The sequence below is a fragment of the Parus major genome, chromosome 12, assembly GCF_001522545.3.
Source record: "Parus major isolate Abel chromosome 12, Parus_major1.1, whole genome shotgun sequence".
NCBI classification, from domain to species: domain Eukaryota; kingdom Metazoa; phylum Chordata; class Aves; order Passeriformes; family Paridae; genus Parus; species Parus major.
The window spans coordinates 17,155,015-17,174,720 of NC_031781.1; the positions used below are offsets into that span (position 1 = coordinate 17,155,015).

The 19,706-nt window shown below is 42.9% G+C and overlaps 1 protein-coding gene across 2 annotated transcripts in view; it reads right to left on the reverse strand.

The window, feature by feature from the left end:
- Positions 1 to 860: 860 nt before the first annotated feature.
- The window catches only part of PDZRN3 (PDZ domain containing ring finger 3), a 129,580-nt gene continuing 110,734 nt past the window's right edge, over positions 861 to 19,706 (reverse strand). For both annotated transcript variants that reach the window (XM_015641206.1, XM_019008113.2), the window contains 7 exons: positions 17,328 to 17,569; positions 15,135 to 15,222; positions 7,903 to 8,001; positions 7,285 to 7,347; positions 6,923 to 7,024; positions 5,735 to 5,851; positions 861 to 4,829 (listed from right to left, as the gene is read on the reverse strand). In XM_015641206.1, the coding sequence (XP_015496692.1) occupies positions 3,276 to 4,829; positions 5,735 to 5,851; positions 6,923 to 7,024; positions 7,285 to 7,347; positions 7,903 to 8,001; positions 15,135 to 15,222; positions 17,328 to 17,569 (2,265 nt within the window). In that variant the 3' untranslated portion in view covers positions 861 to 3,275. The remainder of the gene's footprint in view (positions 4,830 to 5,734; positions 5,852 to 6,922; positions 7,025 to 7,284; positions 7,348 to 7,902; positions 8,002 to 15,134; positions 15,223 to 17,327; positions 17,570 to 19,706) is intronic.

Here is a 19,706-nt window from a genome sequence, read left to right on the forward strand (position 1 = left end):
CAATCTCCAGGAGCTGCACACACAGATTCTGGTTGAACCTCTCAGCTTGGCAATTCCATGTTCCCTCCTTGTGTATTTAGGGTCTCTCCCTGCATACTTATTTATCCTGGGATCGTTTTTGCTTGAGATTACGCTTGATATTAGGCTGAGGAGGCAGCTGGATATGAAGTTTTATACTCCCAGGTTTAAAAGAACTTCAAAAACCACTTGGAATGAGTATCCCCAGTGGAATCTCAGCACATCCCCCAGTGCTGATCCCTGCAGGACTCTGAGTCCCTGAATCTGTGTCCACCAGGACTGACCCACCACGCTACTCCACAGGAGTGGCCGTGCTGGAGGGTGCTGGGTTTTGGGTACAACCTGTGGTAACCCAGGAGACAAAACCTCTGCTGCTGCCTGGAGATTTCTGGAGATATTCTTTAGGTATCAGCACAATTTCCAGTGTTATCTTTTAAGCACTGGGGTATGAACTACAATGTCATTTTTAGAAAAACTTTTGGATGAAATATTTCCTCTTAGGTATCCAGGGCTGCTTTTTTCAGCTGGATTCTTTGCTCTGTAATGTCGGGTTTGGATTAATTTTATGGTAATTTCCAATGTTTCCTTGCAAGTAGTAAAAAGACCCCAAATCTCCCTTTTCAACACCTCATTAAGTTCTTTGATAGGGCAATGAGAAGTGGGATGACAACTAAAAAAGGAAAATCCGTGGTTTGCAAAAGCTTTTGTTCAGATTTCCAGGATAACTGATGGATTCTGTGAACTGATGCTAATTAATAAATCCTAGTGCTAAAGGAGAGAGGTGATTTTTAACTGTCCAAAATAACAAGTATTTATTGAAGAAAAACTCAAAGCTGCGAGAGTAATTCTTGGTCAGTAATTTTATTTCAACATCTTAACGAATGTAAATTTTATACTGTGGATGTTTTGTTATAATTCCTGCATACCACACTGAATTCCCAAACACATTCCTGCTGCTACCCAATGCACAGAGTGCTCAGCATTGATGTCACTGGTGCCCAAAGGAACTCCTGCATGGGAGGTTATTCCAAAGGAGTCTGTTTTGGTTTTTTTTGGAGCAGCTTGATAATAATTATTCCTCATTAGAACATTTCAAATCTTACTCTAATATTTCCAGGCAGACAAAAGGAGGCTGAGCTGTCTTCTCATGCCTGGTTTAAGGATTGTTGCTGCACACTAGTCACAGCTCTGCACATTTGAGTGTGTGGGCTTGAGGAGGGGCAGGATTTTGCTGTGGCTCTCACACCTGCAGTTGGGATGAACAGAACATGGACTCAGGGTGAAGCAGATTTGAGACAGAGATGGAAAAATATCTTAGACTGAAAAAAGTGTGCAAAAAATCTGGTGTTTTCCCCACTGTACCACTGGTGATGGTAACAGCTGGTGCACGTCAGGAGAAATCCCAGCTCTGACAAAGTCAACAGAGAAACCTCTCACAGACTACAGTAGGACTAGCTCTTTATCCTGAAGGAAAATACCGGTTTGAAGATAAATTTGCAGAGGCTTACTGACAAGGCTGCCAGATTACACAGGCTGAAGGGGCATTTCCAGGTATACAGAAGCTCACTGTGGAGTGTGGCAGACACATTCCATGGAATTCAGTGCTAGTCCACAGAGGGAGCAGAAAAAAACCATGGACAAATCTGCTGTTTGCTTCTCCATGACAGAAATAGGCACAAGAAGCTGTTAATCTCTCCCCTTCCAATTTTGCACTTCTGTCACTAGGATTGCAATTCTTGCTCATTTGAGTTATGACAGAAAAGTCCAGAATGAAAACTTAGAAGGTCTGGGAGTAAGTTTTCAAGGAAAAAGGGAGAGGGGATGGAGAATCTGGGAGCTGTTAATCCAGAAGAATGTTCCAATTTATATCTGAATGCTTAATCAGAAATAGAAAACACAAAGAGGACTGTGATATCTTATTGACAGCTCTGTTATTTTTTCACCATCTCCTTTAATTTGTATATTTATTTGCTTTAGTTTTTATACGCTTTAATTTATATATTGTCTGGTTTTAATGCAAACCCCCACTGAAGGCTGTAGGTGGGGTTTATACACCACTCAGAAACCACAAAGCAAAGCAGGAGAGCAGAAATTCTATTTCTTTCTTACAAGTCACCTTAAACACCTTGTGAGCTGAAGATAAACACTGCTTGATTTTACTCTTGATATTCTTTGTGTTGTGCTTCTCCCTTGCCTCTTCCCTCACGAAAACCTCAATCCAAATTCCCCCCAAAGTCAGGACGCCAATTATTCCCTCAGGTTTGGCTCCAGTGGCTGTCCAGGCATTTCTGCAGCACAGGAGCTATACTGCATAAAATTATATTCTAGGTGGTGAAACCAGAAGGGAATAAAAAGAATTTAAGGTAGTTTGAAATATAAAACAATAATTTATTTTACTTCATTTTACTTGTTAACGTTTGTAGCTAATGATGATTTCATGAAACTGCTTTTATAATTCAATACATTCAAATCTATAAAGCAAACAGTTACTACCATGGGCTTTTCAAATTCCACAAACTGTCTTATATAAACAAATTAGCTGTACATGCACGTTTCTTCAATAGGTTGCAACATTTGCAAACATGCTTTAAAATCCTTTAAAGCTGCATAATAGTCTACTTTGCCTCAGGCTTTTCAGATGAAACCTCTATACTTTCTTCAGAAACCTTAAAGAGAAAAATGTTTAAATGTTGAGCATAACTCTAAAAACTGCTGTTTGATAAATGTTAAATATTACAAGAGAATGATTCTAATTCTGAGTTTAAACCTTGAGCTAAGTATTGATAAACAGCACTCGGTGTAGAAGTGAACAACAGCAAAATAATATCACAAAATATGGTTTCACAAAAAAAAATAAAAATACATATGTGCAGTTGTTCTTGTGGGTTTCTTGCATTCTTTTTTTAGGTAAAGAAAAGCATGGGTACCTTTTAATATGAATATAGTTTAAGCAAATTACCTGTGTAAGTATGGTTAATACATTTCTGATATTTAGACACTTGATGTAAAAGGGAACAAGTAAAAAAGCACAGTCAGTGTTCCAAAAAGCACTGCTAATATTGCCTTTGAAGGAGATGGGCAAACTTCCTCTCCACTGCAGAATGGAGATCCTGGCACCCACGGTCGTAGAGTTCAGTATTCGAGCTATAAACTCGGTGACTGTATCTTATATACAAAACTCTTGCCACATTGAACGAGGCATTGATTCCTACCCCACTGGTAGTGTTTTATGTACATAATTTAGCACTGGGGATTGATTATACAGTAGTCACTGACAGGAAGGAATTGTACACCCGCGTGCCGTCCGGTGACTTTGTTCCATGGGTTAGCAGTTCTTGGATTGTCATCCAATTGTCAAATATTTTTTTATTTCTCTTCTTCATCATTTTTTTGTGGCTCAGTTCAATGATGTTCATCTCCTTCTTCTCCTCTGCACCTTGCTGCTCCTTTAAGCACTCTAACCTGCTCTGCATCATGAACTCCCGCCGCCTCCTCTGCTCCTTGGCTTTCACCAGGTGCTGCTTCCTCTCCTCCTTGCTCCAGTACCGGCCCATCTTCATCTCACTGATGGCATCGTCATCCGTGGTCATCCCACTGCGCTCCTCCTTGATCTTTATGGCCCGTTCCCTCAGCAGCCTGTCCCTCACCGGCCTCTTGGTGATGTAGCGCGTCCCGTCGCTCCTGACCTTGACCTTCCACTCCATCCTGGGCTCGCTCTGGCCCGAGGCCAAGTCCTTGCACATACTCACCAGGCTCATCTGGCTCTGTGCGTATTCCACGGCGGATTTCTGCTGGATCAGCTGCATGTAGCTCTGGTAGTGCTGGGCGTGGGCAGGGATGTGAGCGTGTTTGTAGGGAGAGTGGTGGTAGGGGGACACGTAGGAGGAGCCCGAGGCTTTCTGCCCGTGAGTCGGGCTTTTGCTGCCATCGCTGCCTTTCCTCTCCTTGCTCTCCAGCTGCTTGCCAAGGTCAGGATCTTTAGTGGAGGCGTGGCATTTACCAGCGCTGGATTCATGGCTCTCCGAGCCAGCAAACAAATTCTTCTGGGAGACATTATACGCCACTGCCCCCTCGTTTCCTTGACAGTTAATGCCTTCTGCAGTTCTGCGCAGGGAATTGTCAGGGGAGATCTCCAGCGTGAGCGGAGTGCTCCGGCAGCTCTCGCCCGTGTTGTAGGCACTCGAGCTGTCCTTGTCGGACTTCTCGGGCAGCTCAGTGATGTCTGAGAGCTCGTGCCTGCGGACGTCGATGCTCGTGTTGTAGTTTCGGAAGCCGCTGTTGTGCAGCATCCAGGGCTCCCGGTACTGCTCCTTCAGCTGCTGCATTTTGTGCGCCCTGACGATGTTGAGGCACTCCAGCTCGATGTTCCGCAGCTCCTCGTTGAGCATCTCCAGCTCTCTGTCGACGCTCTCTTGGTCGCTTTTGCTCATCTCCAGGGTGCTGTTATGGTAGTACAGACCGTAGGGGTTGGCAGACTTCACCTGGCACTTCAGCTCCAGCAGCTCCCGGAACCGCTCGCACTCGTCCACAGGGATGCCGAGGAAGTCGACGTCGGTGCAGTCGGCTGAGATGAACGACTCGTTGCTGAACTGCATGTCCCCGCTTCCCAGGGTGTCGTGGCTGTAGGTCAGCTTCTTCTGGCTCCCCAGAGTGTTGGAGGAGGTGGTGTGATCGTCCCCGTTGTTCTCCTGCTCGGAGCTCTCGTCATTGCGCGTGCTGTCATCTGTGCGCCCCACGCCGCTGTCCTTCTCGTGCTGGTTGGACAAAATAGTGGCTGTGTCTGTGGTGCCTCCATCCTCCTCGTGCTTCTTCTAACAACAGAAACAGCAGGACACAAATTAAAATCATTGCAAGCGCGTGAAATATGTTTATTTTTAAATAGTTCTCCTAAACCATCACTTTTTATTCTTTCTGAGTCTTATATAGAAGGATTATTATTAAGAACTCAGAGAAAAGGTGACCAAGCCCACAGCCTGCTGTGGATGTCCTTTTCAGAAGAACCTGAGGTCTAATTTTCACCTATGCAGCAACAGTGGTAGAAGTCACATTTTCAAAATGTTTCTTCTCCCACTTAGGTGCACAACGCTATCCAGTTCTCCTGCACTGCCAAAGTGAGAGCATGACTTTTCACAACATGGGGATGCCACAGAGGCTGTAGAGCGCTAGAAAACTTTAGAAAAAAAATCTAGGCAAAAACTGAGAAGGAGCTTTAATCGTAGCAGAATGATGGAGAACATAAGCCTGTATCTATGGCCCTGCATAAAATTTGTAATGTAAAAACATTTTCTTTGCCTTTTTCCCCTTGTATAGATCTTACTTCAGTCATTTGCCTGAGTTGTCCATTTGGGTTTGCAGGTTTTGGGAGGCTGTTTCCAGTCTGTGCATGAACATCAAACAGGAGATTCTGTAAATCAGCTTCCTGCCTGCTCTATCCACCACACACCCAGTTACTCCTCTCAGTGACCACAGTGACAGGGGATTTCCAAGAATTGTGATCATGTTGTTGTAAGGGGCAAAGCACAAAAGGTACTATTTTAAAACATCTTGGTTCCTGAGATGAAGCTGTGGACAGTCGTGTAATATCTTGATTTTACAGAAAGCCCTTTTGCCTTGATCTCAGTGTCACTCGAGACACCAAGTGTATTCAGCCAAGCTCAATATTGACTAGTGAGTGCAGTGGGAAGTTTGACAGCCCTGCACACCAGAAGGGCAGTACCTGCTGAAGCATGCTGGCAGTAAATTGCATTGCCTGGTGGTGCTGTTCCTCTAACATGTCCATGTGCAAGTCATCCAGAAAATCGTTTCTGTCATCATCCATCCATCCTTCATCCAGCTGTGTGGAAAGGGAGGGAAAAAACAAACCAATTGTTGTCAAAAGACTGAAGACTGACATAAATTATGGCTTTTCTTTGTGGACAGTGGTTGGGAAATCTCAGGAGATTCCCTTCTGTGACAGTGCTGACGTGTCTTGGGAAGGAGCCTGTCCCTGTGCTAAGTGTGGGTATTGACTGTGCCACCTCCTCCCACAGCTGCCTCCATTTCCAAGAGCAGGGATTTTATCTTCAACAGCCCTCTACATATGAAAAAACTCAGTCTTTTGATCCATGGAAATACTTTAAGAGTTGAGGCAGTTTTGGTTTGTGCACAACTTGATTAGGATGTATAAAAACACTCCAGAGTCCAAAGCTCAAACACGCCTCTTGTGAGACAGCATCAAGGGCCAGAAGGAAAATCTGGCTGGGGTCTGTAGGACATTTTTACTCCCATTCCCAGTTATCCCCAAGGGAAAGATCAGAAATATCCAGGCTAAGAGAACAGTGATGACCCTGACCCCGTGTCTCCAGGTGCTCTGGCAAGGGCTGCTCTCCCAGCACTGGAGCAGAGACAGATCAAACAATGGTGCTCCCGGCTGTTTGTTCAACACCTTTGTTGTGCTAATCCCTGCTCTACAAAGGGATCTGGTTCAACCTTTTATTGCAGCTCAGGAGGCTTCTTGACAGTATTCAAGTGCTTTAAGAGACGGTGTGTGAAGGGCTAAATAATAGGTGTTTTAATGAATGAATAATCAATAGCAATAGGAATTAGAGTTCAGTGTGTTCTTCAAAACTGGCTCAAAACCATTCATAATACCTCACACTGATGTTTGTAATAGCATTGCAGCACATATAAATCACCAAATGTCTTAGAAATTGAATTTTAATATAAAATATGTATGTAAGTACCGTGACTGCCGAATTCCATTATTTTAGACCATATATATATATGTGCAGTCAAAGTGTATAATATGGTTTTAGGTAGGTCTGGTAGATTTAGACAGGTTAAACAATTTGAAAGTACTTCTTTCCACAAAACAGCAACTGTTTTAATGATGACTCAAGAGAGGGTTTTTTTGTTGCTGCCATACCTGAATTTCCGGTCTTGCCACAAGTAAGGAGATATTCTTGCTCTCCTCACTGGAGAGAAGCGCCACAGCTTCCTCTCGGTTCTGCACCTCGATGCCATTGATCTTTAAAGAAAAAAAACACCACCATGAAGTGTTTTGAAGTGTTTTCCTAGGGCCACCTGGGCACTGCTGCGCCGAGCTCCATGGAGACGCTTGGCTGGATGGATCCACGCGCACATCCCCAGCCTTGTGCGGAGAAGTGCTGGGTGAATGTGCTGGTTTGGGCACATGAGGCTGCTCCGTCCCCCTGCACAGCACGTGCAGAGCCTTGTTACGAGGGCAGGAAGGGGAATTCTGGGGTTTTGGACACTCCCCACACGTACCTGGATAATGCGATCCCCTTCTCGGAGCCGCCCGTCCTTCGCGGCGATGCTGTTGGGGTCGATCTGCAAAGTAAGAGAATTCTGAGTGTTCTGCAGGTTTGGGAGATCAGTATTTACTTCCCCGAATTTCCTGAGTGGTGCCTTTTAATGGAAGGTTTTAGGTTTAATTATGGGTTTCTTTCCCCAAACTGGTGCAATTACTTTGAAGTGGCTCTGCGTGGTGAAGAAATGTTGCTGTGTAAAATGCTATTTTTTTCATGGAAAGGGACAAAGAGAGACAAATGGGCCCCAGATGTTTGCAAATATAAGCATGTGGGTGTTTTTATAATTTATATAGTTTCAGGAATAATCAAGAATAAAAATTAAAGGGGGAATATATGAAAATACTCTGAAGGCACCATCAGAAACAGAACATTGTTAATATAATGAAATTTGACTTCAGTGGGAGCAGGAGTGCGCTCAGTTTGGAAAAAAGGCAAATAATTAGATTTCTTCCAATTACTGCATTTTGGCTGTTTATCCAACATGGAACAAACAGAGGATGAATGCCTTAACTGCCCAACAATGCAGCTGAAAAGACAAATAGATGGTATCTTATGGAAAGCAGCTCAATCTTACCTCACTCACATAAATACCCATGTCATCTTCATCATCTGTTCTGTAACAGACAGTGAGGCCAAGCTTGTCCTGGCTGTTCACTCTGTGTAAATCCACTTCCTGAGGTTTAAAAAAAAAAAAAGGAAAATACATTGTCAGTGAGACACTGGTGACTGATGGAAGCAATTTTTCAAATGCAATGAAAATATTTTGCTTAAGTGATATAGTGGATGTCTTTTCATTTCACTTGTAGACGAGGTTAACTTACTGAGCAAAACGTGATTATATGCAGACAATCAATACCTGGGACATTTTTGACCCTTCAATCAATAGGAAGTCATTTTGAAAATAGACCTTTTATTGATCTTAAGGAAGAAAAATTACCTATATTTCATGTAGTGGTAAGACTTCAAAGGCTAAAATACTTCTAAAGTATGATTTCAATATTTGTCACAGCTGATACATATTTCCTAAAAAGCAGGGTAAATTCCCTGGCTTTTCAGAAAAAAAAACTATAATACTTCATTACTTTAAATTGTATAATTTTCATGAAGTCATATAATAAATTTCTCAAAAGTGTGACTGAAGATCAATATATTGTCAGCAAAGCATTTGGAATTGGTAATAGAAACATAATAAGCATTTCAGTATCTTGCAACTGTTTGGTTTCAGCAGGTCATGGTGGTCTTGTTAATCTCAGGGACATTTAACCCATCTTAAAAATGGATGTTCTTCCTCTATGCTTTTTTTCCCCCAAGGAATTCCTAAGGGTTATTTTTTTTTTTTTTTTGAATTGTGTGTTTGCCACTGCTGTGTGACACTGGTTGGCAGGAAGGGCTGTAAACCCCATGGAGATACCCTCAGGCTGTGGGATGTTCCTGGACCGTCCTGTGGCATCTTTCAGTCCTGCCTTCTTGCTCCTGAGGGATATCCCGAGGGGATTTAACGTGTTTAACCAACTTATTGTGACTGCTGTGCTGGTCCTGAGGATGCTGCCTTGGGGAGGAAGGATTTTGCTGTGCAGACAGAGATGTGAAAACATCTGGAGCTGTGTTTTTTACTTCTTCAGGTGAGGGGAGTGAGCGAGGCTTGGCAAGGTCTCTCTCCTCCTCAGGCCAGGCAGGACAGAGGCAGATCTGGGCTCTGGTGCAGAGGGAAAAGGGAGCAGGCAAAGGGACACAGTGGGATCCAGGGGTGTCCCAGCCCCAGGGCAGACCCTGCCCCTGTATCTGTGCCTGGACCTGCTATTCCACAGGAAAAGTCCTGGTAACGCAGCTCCTTATTTCTGACATCTCTGTTCCTGTGCCATTTGGAAGGGGCAAGGCAATAAAACAAGCTGATATGAATAATTTATTGATGTGTCTAGCTGACAGCTGCCAAGATCAGCAATCTCATGTTATTTACTTGTCAACATGTGTAATTTCTCTTTTTTTCCCCCCTAAAGAAGCGTAGCTGTAAATGTCAGTGACATTTCAGCTGGTATTTAAGTGGTTTCAATCAATAGTATCCATGGTGAACTGCTGTGCTTCCCCCCCCCCCTCTTTTGTTACTTAAAGGTTTGAACACAATGCTTTAATAGCGGGGTTTTCTTCAGATTTCCAAAGCTTTGGAGCTTTCTAGAGAGGAGATGGAGATTCTGTAGAAGAAAGATGAGACAAAGTGGATTCAGTTCTGATCTCAGCTGATCCTCCAGGATGCCACAGCAGTCAGTGGGTTTATGCTGCATTTAGCCTTGGGGTGAGGTGGGAATTTGTGGATTGAGCCTCATTCAGGCCTGGAATCCCATATTCCCTGCATACTTTAACAAAAAAGTTTCATTACCTTCAGGACTGCTTTTTATATATTTTATTGATTTGAAAGCATGGCAGGAAATTTATGCAGTGGCTCTGCCTGCTATACTGGCAGTGCAAAAAAATAATTATAATGTTAAAAAAACCCACAAAAAACAAACAGAAAAATATGGTGACTTTGGCCATTGCTTAGATAGATCCTGTGTAACTCTCTTGGAGTGGAAGGACAGGAGGGAGCAAGGTGTTATTTTCTGTCCTACTTACCACATGTTTTGACTATCAATAGGCTGTTTCAAACAGTGCACAACTATAAAGGGTATCATCATTAATAATAAAGTATGGGTTTATATTAAAATTGTTCCATCTGAGATGTCACCTGTGATACACTGGAAGGTAATAAATCATCTGGTAAATTAAATAATATCTCTTTGGAAAGGAAAAGGACTATCTGTTGTTTTAAAAGACACTCAGAAATAAAGCAGCAAAAAAAGCTAGAGCAGAAAAAAATTTATAGAGCAGGTGTTCAGAACCTGAATTTTTATGAGTAATTAGTTGACAGACTTACTCTTGGGTACAATCCCTCTAGTCTTTGGTAGGAAGAGAGAAAGTGGATTTGATGCTACCCAAATATGATAATTTTATGAACTTAAACATAGGAGCAGCTGCTTTCTATGGGTCTTTGCATGAGTGAAGTTTTAATATAATCATAAAGGTTTGAAATATTTGAGAGATAAAAGTGTGTAATTCCAGTTGGAGTTGAAGAATCAACACCAGAATCTTCAAAGCAAAGGTTATTTTCCATATTCAGAGGCAAGTCTGTGTAATGCAGAGATACATGAAAGGGGAAAATAGAAAACTGGCACCTGCAAGTACAGGTATTATGGCAGCTTGAGTGATTGTACCAGGAATTAATTAAACAGAGGAAAATTAATATGGGCCTGGAGAACTTTAAAAGTGTAAGTTCCTGTGTTTTCAATGCCACAGGGCTTGCCATTTCTTACAGTTTTGTCTCAGGGGCTGAATTCCTGGGCAGTGGAAGGGACACACTGAGGTTATTCCACACCTGCAGCTGGCAGGCAGAGGTGCTGCCCACAAAGTGTGGGAGTGTTGGGGCTGGGTTAGTATGAGAAATGTGAAAATTCTGTCTATGAACATTTTTACACTCGCAGATAATTCAAATCTGCTTCTTCAGATCAGGTAAAAGTGACATTTTGAGAGATGTTCAAAGGAGGATTTGGATGCTCTTTCAAAATAGTCTGTGCAAGAGAAGTGTCTGAAAGATTATTGGCTCCTCATCAAATGCAGAGCCAAGGAGGGCTCACAGAGCTGGTTGCTGAAATCCATCTGGCATTTGCAGCAAGACAAGAAGAAATGAACGTGCCCTGTGACATTATACCTGCAACCACTCGTCATAATGAATTAGGAGCAAGTGATAATAGTAAATTAACCTCTCTAAGCTCAGAAGATCCTTCATTTGCAGAGGATTATTGAATTATTGTACTGCTGATTTAGAATTATGGCCTGCCTGCAAATTTATAAAAATCAGAGTCCTTTCTCTAACAAGACAGAGATGAGCAGTAGAGATCTGAAATGACAGATGGGTAAAAATAGTTCAGTCACTCAGAAAGCCTCATCCACAGCTTGCATGGCAAGTGCTCTGTCCTTCTCCCTCTTTCTGTAAGATGTGGTGGTTTTTTCCTGTGCTGACCTCTGCCATACCTGACCAGCAGGGTCCCCTTTTTTTGTTATTCCATTAATAGGTTTCATGCAGAAAAGAAAGTCAGGGAAATAAATATAAAGAACTATTTCCTTTTATACTGCACAAAGCCTTCTTGCTACTTTTTGGCAACTGACCCTGCCACAGCAAGAGGAAAAATCTTGTTCGTGCATTCTTGAACCTAAGAAAAGTAATCTTTAAATTTGTGTTTTCATATCAAAGTGGTTTTCAACACAGGTAAATGGAAGAAAATCCCACCCCTTCCCTTTTCAAAGGAGAAAATTATATCAACCAGATTTTCTTTCCAAAATTCCCTGCCCTAGAGAAGCTGAAATCTACCTGGAGGTTTCTGTGGCAGCCCAGCTCTGTGATGGGAATTCCTGTCAGACCACAGAGGCTGGACCAGCTTTGGTCACCAGTGGTGCTGGGGAAAGCTGAAGGAAAGTGCTTCTCACCCCAATGCAAAGAGGTTTGGGGTGTCCCAGTAAGATAACTTGGAGGCTGGCCAGGCTCTCTGCCAAGCAGATGGGCAGAGCTCCATAATCCAGACCTTTCTCACACAGCACGGGGTGTTGAGGCCAGGCTGAAAACCTCCCGAGAGCCCAGGGAGGACAACTTGCACTGCTGGCTTGTGAGCCAGATGAAATGTTTTACCACTTCTGCGTTTGTTCCAAACAGAGAACATACAAATATTTGTGTTAGAAAGTACAGCTGTGAAGCTTTTTAAACCTTTACATATTCAATCACTGCCTGAAGCAGGCCTGCTCGGGCTGCAGCTCTTTGTATTCCGAGACACAGCAATGCCTTGAGAAGCTCCTGATCAGTGCAGCTCCCTGCAGAGCTGGAGTTTTCATAGAGAAGAAATATATTCACATAAAAGATGCTTTGAAATGCTTTGCAAACCAGGACAGAATAAAAATTGCAGAGTGCCTGTGATGGAGCCTTCCAATTCTCATGTTCAGAGAGTCGCCTCTCACCTCCCTTGCAAACAGATTATTGGAGAAGTAAAAGAAAAGTTTCAACTGAAGTAGCAAAGTACAGCAAAGGGGAGAGCTTGAAACTCTGGTACTCAGCTTTTACTTGTGGTTTCCTAAAAGCAGTGGAGCGTTAGTTTCAGATCCTGAAGCACGTTTTTGTGTGCTCAGTGTTGATCTTTTGCCGGTCAGCTGTTGTGGTTTCATGCTGGGAACACTGGGAGCTCTGCACTGGGTGGGCAAAAAGCTCTTTGAACAGATTTGGTGTCCTCTTTCAGTCTTTTGACAGGAGTGCTTCATTTCTGTCCAAGACTGAGTGAGAGTATCAGAGGGAAATTTCTCAGCAGTAGCAAACATTTAATGCAATTTTCATCTCCAAGCCTCACTGACTCCCAACTAACCATTCAGTTGAGTTCAGTTCTTTTTCTGGAAGGCCTTACATACAAGTTGCATATTGGGAAGGGTGAAGACAGAAAGGCAAATGGGAGGGAACAGGCCCCTTTTTGAGGCAGAATGTTCTCCTTTGTAATGTGAGAAAGTTCCACTGAGAGAGCCCTCGCTTGGGCTGTGTCTGACAGCTGGACAGACTTGTTTGAATAAACATATTAATGCATAACACTGCTGGGGAATCCTGGAGTGACATTATTCTTCCTTTATGAGCCTGAAATGACTTCTAGCTGGGCCTCCGTGAAGAATGAATGTACTTTTAATTTATAATAAAGTAGGAGTTCACAATTTAGTTCCTCTTTACTTGCGGCATGGCAACTTCAAAAGAAAAGGAATGGTATTTATTTATTTTTGTAGCAGAGAATATATGGCAGTTACCTCTGAGTCATCAATTTTGAGACAAATGTTGAGATAAAACCGAGAATGCAATTTTGGCACCTCAGCAATACTGCCAGCATAAATTCCTTCCTATGGATATTTACATTGGAGGTTTGTTGGGAACTTGGCTATTTCACCTTTTTTGTCTTGTTTGCTTGTTACAAATCACTAACCAGTCAGTTATAGACCATAAAAGTTTAGATGAGGAGCTTCTGATTTAAATTCAAAGCACATTTTATAGACATAGAAACCCAGAAGGCTGACTTGATGGCTTTCTTACTTTCGACATTCCTGCTGCAGTCAATGAAACAGTGCCTTTGTGGTCTTTTAAAACATATCTATCAAAAGGCAAACAAAAAAGCAACCAGCCAGTTGAGTCCCTGTTAGCACTTTGACCTTACCATTGATCATAGTCTTTACAATTTGAACAGGAATCTTTAGAGGTTTTTAAGAAATACTATTAGGCCACAGAGACTTTCCTAATGCTCATCTGCCTGTGTTACTGAGCTGATCACCTTTGGCCATCAAGTACTATATCAATGTCAGAATTATTAATGTTGTGGTTTAAGGCATATTAAGGTTTGGCTACTGGAGTGTGTGTGTTTAAACTGTTTTCAGCTCAACTGGTTCACCTTCTAATGGAAACATTATAATTTATCTGCAATATTAGATTTCCTAAAAGGTAGATTTTGGAAAGATACCGGTAGAAAACACTGATTTGGTCTACATTTTCCTTTGAGACTGAAAACTTTATTGTATTTGTTTTTATTTAAAGGGGAAAAAAATGAAAAGGCCCTTGTTTGAAAAGTAAGGCCTTGAAGTCTGCTAAGTAGCATTTGTTTTACTGGCACTTTGAATTTATCCTGCCTTTGATTTATGTTTGTATACAGAGATGAATTGCTACCAGATCTGCAGAATTTGAGAACAGCTTGCAAACTTTTTATGGGGTTTTAGTCCTTGATCCTGCAAACACTTTTATAGAAGGAAACAACCTGGTGCTCATAGAACGACTGAACTCTGCTCCCACTGAAGCTGTTGATAAATCCACAATGATTTCAGCAGAATTTCAGGCAGGTCAGCACTGCTTGCTTTGACAAGTAGGTGTTAGCAGGGCCAGGATGTAAGAAATCAGAAGTGCAAGCTAGGTATAAAATATTCTCTTACTCATGATCTTGGATAGATCAGCTGGGTCAGGCATTGCTGGCAGTATTTAGAACTATTGGGATATTTTGCTACTATTTATTACAAATAATTGAAAACACTTCACTGGGTCAGTACTGCTTAAGGATCTTGCAGAACCCCACAGTTTCTGTGCTGCACCTTGAATGGTTGGGAGCAGGTTATTAAAATTAGGAATGAGAAAACTGAAGATGAACTTCTGATGGGATATACAAGCACTAAAACCAAAAGTGATTTTTAAAGATTTGGCAGGGAAAAGGGTTTGCATACCTTCATGAGTAGTTCAACTTTTATTATCTGTAATTTCAAATGTATGCATATGTCATTTAAGTAATGAAAATGGGAGGAACAGCTTACTTTAGTGGCAAATCTATCCTGGCCTTGTCTTGTAAAGTTAATATACTTCAAAATTATATGATCAAGAACATCTGTTTCTCAGCCAGGAAACATTTAAAGGAAACTCACAGATTTTTACTGTGGTTGTGTGGAAGAGGTGCTGCCACTCAGCAGAGCCTTTCAGATTTTCAGAAAGCCTAAATCAGCACACTTACACAGAATTTAATTAAAGGAATCAATTACTTCATTATTCATGTTAAGTTGTTAGCTGAAGATCGTCAGTGCCTGGCTCACAGCTCAATGGAGTGATAAAGGTATCAGCAACTGGTGAACAATGTTATCACAAGTATCTGCTTTGAAAAGTCTTTTCACTTTATACAAATCAAAGACCTTGAGGTGTGTATGGAAAGGAAATAGTTATTTTAATAGTACCTCTAATTCCAACTCATCCCGGTCCATTTCTTGATGAATTCCTCCCATGTAGTCATTTGGGTCATAGTATTCATGCACAGCTGGATGGCTGGAAAAAAAAGGTATTTTTTAGGGCAGCACTCAGGACTTTAGTGGAACTTAATAATGCATTCCAAGCTTGTAGGGGAGATGATGGACTAACCCCCACACCGAGGAGCTGCATGTGGTTAATTCTATGAGCTACACCACTTATCCCAGTTAGTGTTTTAAATGAAAATTCCATGTATTGAAGGAGGGATGCCTGCTGCTTTTTACTGCTTGAGCTCTCCCACACTTCCACTGCCTTTACTTTGGAAGTTGTAAGCAGTGTGAACTCTTGTGATCGCTATTTTCTGTGCTGGATTGTTTTATCTGCAGTGAAAGTAAACTCCCTTTAATTCTCTGTTAACTAGATACATTCTGAGGCTATTTATGTAACAGCATCTGCTAATTGGCTAGCAGAGTCAAGTTGTTAGAGATTAATGTGAATGGAATTGGGAGAGTGAGAGGAAACACTAGGAAATAATGACTGCTTTCACATGCTGGGTGACAGCACACCCTGAGATCTGAGAGGGAGCACCAACACCTCCAGCTCACTGGTGATCCAGCAGCTGGGATCTGTCTAATGGCTGAGGAACAATATGAAGTTGATAAGGCAAAGCTGGAATAATCCAGGAATGTTGAGACCTAAATCATGAAATGGTAAAATCATGGAAGAGTTTGGGGTGGAAGGCACCTCAAGGAAAATCTTGTTCCACCCCTGCCATGGGCAGGGACACTTTCCACTAGACCAGGTTGCTCCAACCTTGGACACTTCCAGGGATGGGGCAGCCACAGCTTCTCTGGGCACCCTGTGCCAGGGCCTCACCACCCTCACAGGGAAGATTTTTTTTTTCCTAAATGATTCATCAGGAATTAATCTTTGCCATTTTCTAAGTGTAACTGGTTTTTCAGTTGGCAGCTCAGAGGTACTAAAAGCCCCTACTGCAGCTGAGGTTGGGAGGTGGTGTCGGGGCCCTAGGAATAATCATGTCCTCTCCACAGGCTCCAAGCCCTGCTGTTTGTTCCCTGCAAGCTCAAAGCTCCAGCCTTTTGTCAAGTATTTCCACTAAATCGTGCTGCTGCGTTTGAATTTTCAATGGGCTGGGAATATTGGCTGGAACCATCCTCCAGCATCAGCAGAGGGTCAGGAGGGGAGCAGACACTGCACACACTCCTGGCTCAATGTGTGGGAGTTAATGTGCTGTGAAAGGCGCTCAGGGGCAGTGCAGGATCCGTGCCTGTGTGAACCCAAACCCCATTTCCAGGAGTGCTGGCAGGGCTGTGTGAACCCAAACCCCATTTCCCAGGGGTGCTGGCAGGGCTGTTTGAACCCAAACCCCATTTCCCAGGAGAGGCACGCTGGGAGGGTGGGTGCACACCCCTCCTGCCTCTCACCACGCTCAGGATCGCCTCAAAAGCAGGAATTTCTGTGGCTTGAGCAGATCAGTGTCTCACACACAGCAACTGAGAGGGTCAGAATCCCTTCCACTCCCAGCTCCCCGTGGATTTGCGTGGCAGGATGACAGGCAATCTGCAGGGGCTCCTTGGGGAGCTGTTTGCCTCTCCAACAGCATGTGAGGGCGGGGGGCGTGTGCGCCAGGAGATAATTGTCATTTGTATTTGTAAGTACAAAAAGCATCAAATTACCATTAACAATAATTAAAATTTGATTCTAAAACATCCATGACAACACTGGTAAGTCATTTTAGTCCCAGGAAATAACTTATTCGAGTAACAGCGCTGCAGGGTTATAATAAAGTAATTAATACACTGGAACAGAATGTAGCAGCTCTTAGCATTACAGAATTTATGGTAGCCATAAAAAATAAAGTTAAAACATAAGCAACCCAAAGAGGCAGTGAGAGGAATTACAAAATGCAATAACTTTATCCATCAAATGCCAGCAAAAAAAAATGAGCTTTATGAGGCCATGTTGTGACTCGGCGGCATTACTCATGTGAGTAATGTCCCGCTAATGCGTAGGAAAAATGAAAATGCCGTGAGTTATGGCTGAGTGGTGGATGAATCCTGGCTACTTCTGGGAGTACATGTTTACCAGCGAGTCAGGTGAGGTTGTGAACTCCTAACATGCCACACAAGGGGTTTTTTGAGGCTCAGAAAAGCATGGCTTACTCTTCAGGCAGCAGGTAGGGGTCCAGCACGGGGACGGGAGGGCTGGGCGAGCCCATCTTGCTGAGGGCCATGATGTGCTCGAAGGTGATGTCGGTCTGGGTGCCCACGTCCACCAGCTGCGGCTCGTGCGCCTTGGCGCGCGGGGCCCTCCTCAGCACCTGCACCACGATGGGCTCCTTGGCGGTTTTGAACGCTTCCACCGCCTGCTCGTGGGTGGCTTTGGATAAATCCTTCCCATTCACCTGTGGGGAGAAAGCAGCAAAGCCGTCAGGGACCTGGGCTCAGCTTCCAGCCATCCCCGGGCGCCGGGAACGATCCCCGCAATCTTTGCGCGTCTCTCATTTTCCCTTTTCTCCACAGCAACTTTACAAATCCTCTGCTCTGCCTTTTATTGTGATAGATTTCACTGGGCTCGCTCTTTGAGGTGAAGTACAAACCAGCACCCCATTTGTTTCTTGCAGATTAGAAATCCCTCAGCCCTTGTTCAAACACAACAAGTTATTGATTCTCCTGTAGTTTTTCTAGATTTGTTTTGCTTTTTAGACTCTTCACCCTTTGCTGAACAAAACCAAAACTACAAAACTATGTATTTGGGTCTGATAAACAATTTTTCAGATGAAACATGACGGTAGTACTCAGTCACTGCAATAAAAAACTCCATTTTAGGGTAGTGGAGAGAAATAACAGGAGACATGGAATTGGGAAGAGAAGAGAATCCACACACTGCACTAGGTACACACTCTGCACAGTTTAATCACATTAAATCAAGTGGGCCACCTGAAGGAGAACATTACTCAGCACAATAACTGAATTTAGCCCATATTTAACATATTGCCCAGGGCAAAAAACTGACTGATGTAAAGAGGTTTAACGTGAGTGCAGAATAGATTGAAAAGGGTAAATTCCTGCTGAATTACCTTGTGCAACACTTTTTCCCTGCTGTCATCTTGGGTTTGCCTTAGAGAGGTGATGACACCAGGATTTTTGTGAAGCCAGCTGAGAGGGGAAGGTGTTAGCATGACATTTACATCACACAAACACTTGCACTGCACACGATTGCTCCCAGTAATGCACAGCGTGCAAAGTTTGGCCTGGTCAAATTAAATATCATTAACTCGCCCAATTGAGCAGATTACTTTAAAACAGTTTGTACAGCTGTAAAATTAGGTTCAGCGTAATGTTTTCTGTGGAAAAAGGAAATGCTGAGTTTGGCTTGAGTTTTATTATTTGCTGCAAATTAAACGTTGCACATTTTACTGTGTGCATCCTAATTTTTTTGTTGTTGTTGTTTTTTGGTACAACTCAACAAGCAATCAAAATAAAAGAATCTAAATTGCAGCGTATAATGGTTTTCAGAAGTGTGCTCAGAATAACTCTTGAGCAGGAAACTATTTATGAAGATCCTTTCTCCATCTTTATAGTAAAACCTGGTAAAAAAATCCCCCAGAGGACAGATTTCCAGTTCATTCCCAAATTCTATAACGACCCTGGATCAGAGACAGTTTAGCACAGGCCTGCATTTTAATTTAGGTTCCTTAGGACACTTTTATTCCTGCAAATCCGTGGACTGGCATCCTCTTTGTGCTCTCCTATGCAATTGTTACATAAATAATCATAACTTCAAGGACAGGTTGGTGTCACGCAAGGAACAGGCGGTGGTAGCTGGGCTCTGTCATAAATTGTTACTACAGGAATTATTTCCAAGTAGTTTCCTGACTGTGTTGTCTGCAAGCTGCTAATGCCATGGAAAAGAAAAGGTGCTGCACAGCCAGGAGGAAGGACACAGGACCAGACTTTAGAACTGGGGTGATGAGCCAGCTAAATTTTAATCTAAACCCTCTCCTGCTGCAGAGGGACCTTGTGAAGAAAAGGTTTGTGACTTCCTGGCATTCAGCTTTTGGCTGGTAAATTGGTAACTCTACAAGCAGGACTGTATTTGATGTGTATACAATTTTAAAGTATGGGTTTGGTAAGATGGCAATGATTACAGTGAGATGAAAGCGTAAGTCACTCTACTGCTGTTATTGTGGGTTTCTTAGCCCACTTCAAAGATATGGTTGGGGATTTTGTCTTTAAAAGTTAATATTTCTATGAGCTGTGGCAGCACCCACATCATGTTAGGCAAACAATGCTCTGGACAGTAGCTGTCCACGTGATGAATGGTTTTGGGGTCAGCCTGTGGATCCCTTACAAGAGGCTGATTCCTAAACCCCAGCTGAGTGGGAACCTTTAACTCTGCAGGTTCCTGTTCTCATCAGCAGCCTTGGCCACCGGGGTGGATGCTGATCCATGAGACGTGGTCAGAACTCCTCTAACAAATGTGGAAAGAATACACAGTGACACAAAAATATGCTTAAAAGTGCTTTACATTCCTGAAGC